Source organism: Penaeus japonicus, unplaced genomic scaffold (genome assembly GCF_977035675.1).
Source record: "Penaeus japonicus unplaced genomic scaffold, GWHDUDI00000001_assembly GWHDUDI00002023, whole genome shotgun sequence".
Taxonomy (NCBI): Eukaryota; Metazoa; Arthropoda; class Malacostraca; order Decapoda; family Penaeidae; genus Penaeus; species Penaeus japonicus.
The window spans coordinates 7,501-12,500 of NW_028236425.1; the positions used below are offsets into that span (position 1 = coordinate 7,501).

Below are 5,000 nucleotides of genomic sequence, written 5' to 3' on the forward strand. Positions count from 1 at the left end.
GGTAAAATGTTACGGAATACCATAAAAATGGTATCGATGTATTCCTATCAACCTATACTGTTCATATACAGTGGAAATCATTCGCGATTCCACCTCTGGACCCCACAATCTGGGTCTCTTTTTTTAAGGCACTTCGTGCTACCTCGTCCTACTTCGGGGCATATTTCGCTTGCAAAATCTTAACACCGATGACCTACCTAACTTTGCCTAGTTTTGAATTCATCCCCAGACCAAGGCGGGCTTCGCCCTTCCCTGGACCCCCTCCTTTTTAGGGCACTTCGTGCAACATACCTTGTGCAAAATACCCCGAAACACCACCATCCTCGCCCTGAAATTCAAACATGGCTGTGTTTACGTATTTACGTCTAGCAACAAATTATGGACTGGAAACCCTCAATGAATTACCTGCATGTGCTGTTATGTTCTCTCGATAGTTGGCGCAATATTCCCCATTGTTTCCAATATAATTCTAGAGTGCCCTCTTTTGAGTGGTCGCGTCATTATCGGTCCTAGTTTCCTATCCTGGGGAAAATATGAGACGAAGACTCAGTTGCTGTCATCATGGCGCAGTGTGAAGGTTGTTCGTGGTCGCGGCATTTTCATCTTCAGAACTAATTACGCATCATAAGTATCACGAAGTGCCCTGAATAGGGGAGGCAAAGCCCCCCCCCCCCCATTGGCTAGGGCAAACTTAAAACCTAAGCAAAGTTAGGTAGGTAATTGGCTAAGATTTTGCATACGAAATATGGCCGGAATTCATATTTTACCCCGCAATTTCCCTGATCTACTTCATGCCCTCCCCTACTATCGGGACCCAGATTGTGGGCTCCAGGGGTGCAAGCGCTCATTAATTTCACTATATATGAATAGTAGAGGTTGAGAGGAATCCATCGATACCACTTTTGTGGTATTTCGTAACGCGGCGGCGTTCGGAAAATTTACCGCAAAGGCAGTTGTGTGGTCCGGCAGGGATGGTTGCTTGGACTTTGCCATTTTGGAGGCAGAGGATAACTTGTTTGAGGCCACAGTGCTATTTCCATTTCTTATAAAAATTATCATCATTATTATAATCATTAGTATAAGCATCATTATCATCTTCTTTAACTTTCAGGTCGGGACCCATTACACGAGGCTGCTGAGGGAGGTCAAGAGGCAGTGGTCGAGACACTCCTCAATTTTGGTGCGCAAGTGAATGCCAAAAGTGCATTTGGTAAGGCAATTGGAAAGCTTTTGAAGCTATCAAGGGTCTAGAGTTTTCTTTCTTGTCACCTAATGGTATTAATGATGATAGTTTTATCATCAGTAATATTACTAATTTTATTTCTTTTTTTTCTTTTTTTTGTATTTATCTGTTTTTTTTTTATAGATTATATGTGATTATTATCAAATAATTGTCATTTATTTGTTAATTCAGTCCTCATACTTGGAGCCAAAGGGGTTGCCCAGTACCCTTAGAAAAGGTCAATTGAGGGCAAGAGGTTTTTCTCTAGCCACAGAGGCGCCAATGCTCTTGGGTCTTGAGTCAATATTAAGCCAGCAGATATAGTATAGCCTTCATCTTTGTTTGGTTCAAAGGAGGAGAGAGAGTGTTGGGTATTCTAGAGGCAGCTGCCGAGTAATGCCTTTCCAAAGGACACGAAGATGATGCATTATTATTTAAATTATCTATCCAAGTCTCATCTTTATTCATTATCTTTATATCAATAATTTCCATTATTTTTCTTCTTATTCTCTTTATAATTCTCACTAATATTTTTTTCATTCTCTTTTTCATTCTCTTTCCTAAGAATATTGAGTAGCCTTGTCACTCCTTTTTCTTCTCATTCTCATCATAAGTGTTGTTCCCAATCTCTTTCCACTCTGTGAATTGTTTTTCTTGTTCTAGTTCTATTCATCCTTGTAACCACTTTCCAAATAATTCTTATATCTTTCAGGAAATAATATCTTTGGTATTTTCATTCCTTGTCTTATAATCCATTATATCTTTTTCATTCTCATTATTGACCTCATTTCGTCTTATACTTCATATCTTGCTAATACTTAGTCTCATTATAATAATAACTTTATATTTTTGTAACAGACAATGTGATCACTTTCTTTATTCATATCATTGTCATTTTCACTTTCCATTCATGATCGTTTGGATTCTCATTTTAAATCTCTCACTATTAATATCACTGATTAATATTCCTTTACATTGACATTATATGTGTCATTTTGATCATTATCATTTACTTACACACTCATTCCAAGTATCATTAACATTGTCATTATCATGTTAATTCTTGTCCACATATATCTCCCTTCCATTTGTCATTATATCCTTCTATTGTAAGTCATCTATTAATTCTCTCATAATAATTTTATAATAATTCTTACCTCTCTAGCTATAATGATAATATTCATTGCCATTCATTGTTGTTGTTATTTTTATAAATTATTATTATCAACATCATTGACATCATCATTATTATTTCCATTACTAATATTATTATGATCATTATCTCACTGTCATTCTCATTCACATTCACTTTCTCATTGTCATTCTCACTCACATTCACCTTCTCATTGTCATTCTCACTCACATTCACCTTCTCATTGTCATTCTCACTCACATTCACCTTCTCACTGTCATTCTCACTCACATTCACCTTCTCATTTTCATTTTCACTCACATTCACCTTCTCATTATCATTCTCACTCACATTCACCTTCTCATTTTTATTTTCACTCACATTCACCTTCTCATTGTCATTCTCACTCACATTCACCTTCTCATTGTCATTCTCACTCACTTTCACCTTTCCCTGTCATCCTCACATTCACCTTCTCATTGTCATTCTCACTCACATTAACCTTCTCACTGTCATTCCCACTCACATTCACCTTCTCATTGTTATTCTCACTCACATTCACCTTCTCATTGTTATTCTCACTCACATTCACCTTCTCATTGTCATTCTCACTCACATTCACCTTCTCACTGTCATTCTCACTCACATTCACCTTCTCATTGTCATTCTCACTCACTTCCACCTTCCACTGCCATCCTCACATTCATTGTCATTCTCACTCACATTCACCTTATTGTCATTCTCACTCACATTCACCTTCTCATTGTCATCCTCACTTACAATCACCTTCTCATTGTCATTTTCACTCACATTCACCTTCTCATTGTCATTCTCACTCACATTCACCTTCTCATTGTCATTCTCACTCATTCACCTTCTTATTTTTATTCTCACTCACATTCACCTTTGCATTGTCATCCTCACTTCCCTTCTCACGTTCATTACTCACAAATAGACGTCTAACAGAAGCATCTTCCTCCCTCAGGTGAGACTCCCTTACACCTTGCTTCCCGCAACGGCCATCATGCTGTTGCAGAGACGCTCCTCGAGAAGGGCGGAGAAGTGAACGCCAAGACTTTGACTGGTAAGGCGATTGGAAAGCGAGTGACTTCTTAAAGGCACCAGAAGAATTTTGCTTTTGTTTCTTTTCTCTTCTTTGTCTTTATGGAATTTTATAACAATTATTGTTATAATTTGAATAGGGAATCTTTATCATCTTTTATCATTAATTTTATTGATATTTATTTCTTTATTCTATAAATTTTTCAATAAAATATTTTCATAGATTATTTTATAACTAGGAAAAAAATAGATTTTTCTATATTTCTTTATACTATAAATATTATAATGATTAGATATGATAATTATGATAATAATTTGCTTCCGAGAACGGCCATCTTGCTGTTGCTGAGACGCTCCTCGAGAAGGGCGGAGAAGTGAACGCCAAGACTTTGACTGGTAAGGCGATTGGAAAGCGAGTGACTTCTTAAAGGCACCAGAAGAATTTTGCTTTTGTTTCTTTTCTCTTCTTTGTCTTTATGGAATTTTATAACAATTATTGTTATAATTTGAATAGGGAATCTTTATCATCTTTTATCATTAATTTTATTGATATTTATTTCTTTATTCTATAAATTTTTCAATAAAATATTTTCATAGATTATTTTATAACTAGGAAAAAAATAGATTTTTCTATATTTCTTTATACTATAAATATTATAATGATTAGATATGATAATTATGATAATAATAAGTATGATCATCTTAATTATTACTGACATTGTCATTATTATTTTCATAATTATCTAAAAGAAATATGATCATCCTGATCATCAATCATAATCATCATCAATGGTCCTATTCATATTAGCATTATTATTTCATTACTATAACTATCATTGTTACTCCCATTTCTACTAAATTATCAATTGTTATCATCCTTCTTCTTCTCATTATTGTTATTTTGATGGTGATCCTGTTCTTGTTCTCCTACATGCTTTTGTTGGTGGTGTTGTTGCGAGGTCTTTGTCAGTGATGACAAAGACAATGATGATAATGGAGAAAGTAATGGCAACAAAAGCAACAACAATAATGATGATAATGAAAAGTTTCATAATGTTGGTGGTGGTAATGATAACAATATTAATGATAAAGTAATCATCACTGATAATGTTGATGATAACACTTTCATGATGATAATAGAACTAATGATAATGGTAATGATATATTTATGATAACAACGATAATAATAATGGTGATGATGAATAATGATAGTAATAAATTTAGAAATATAAAAGTTTAGTTAAGTCCCCCCGAACGGCGGGTCCGTTTTCTTTGACATACGTAATGTCTCCCATGTTCCACCAATATTTGATGTTTTTTATTTTACGCTTATTTACTACAAGAAAGACATGTTTTGTTTATGTTACACCATTTATCAGGTGTATGTTTTTTTCCATTATGAAGACTATATATTTTAACTGCATTGAAACAGAAGTATAAATCATTTTATATCAATATGATTTTCTGAATAAATTAGCAGACGCTCAACAACACCACGTGTTTCAATGGCTAAAGAACATCTTTATTTACTGCACGAATGTGGCAAGAAAACCCCACATGTATAATTCTCCTACTCTTTGTCAC

General features: G+C 34.7%; 2 protein-coding genes across 6 annotated transcripts in view; both read left to right on the forward strand.

The window, feature by feature from the left end:
- Nucleotides 1-3,568, forward strand: part of LOC122255000 (uncharacterized) — a 10,934-nt gene extending 7,366 nt beyond the window's left edge. Inside the window, exon 4 of one of the 5 annotated variants that reach the window (XM_086535686.1) lies at nucleotides 3,340-3,568. In XM_086535686.1, coding sequence (XP_086391812.1) covers nucleotides 3,340-3,470 — 131 coding nt within the window. In that variant the 3' untranslated portion in view covers nucleotides 3,471-3,568. Of the gene's footprint in view, nucleotides 1-1,111; nucleotides 1,347-3,339 lie in introns of those variants that run through there. The other 4 variants (XM_086535687.1, XM_086535684.1, XM_086535685.1 and 1 more) reach the window with 4 other exon arrangements.
- Nucleotides 3,569-3,736: 168 nt separating this feature from the next.
- LOC147466305 (uncharacterized) overlaps nucleotides 3,737-5,000 on the forward strand; it is a 14,281-nt gene continuing 13,017 nt past the window's right edge. Inside the window, exon 1 of the mRNA XM_086535683.1 lies at nucleotides 3,737-3,812. The gene's annotated coding sequence lies outside the window, so the exon portion shown is untranslated. The remainder of the gene's footprint in view (nucleotides 3,813-5,000) is intronic.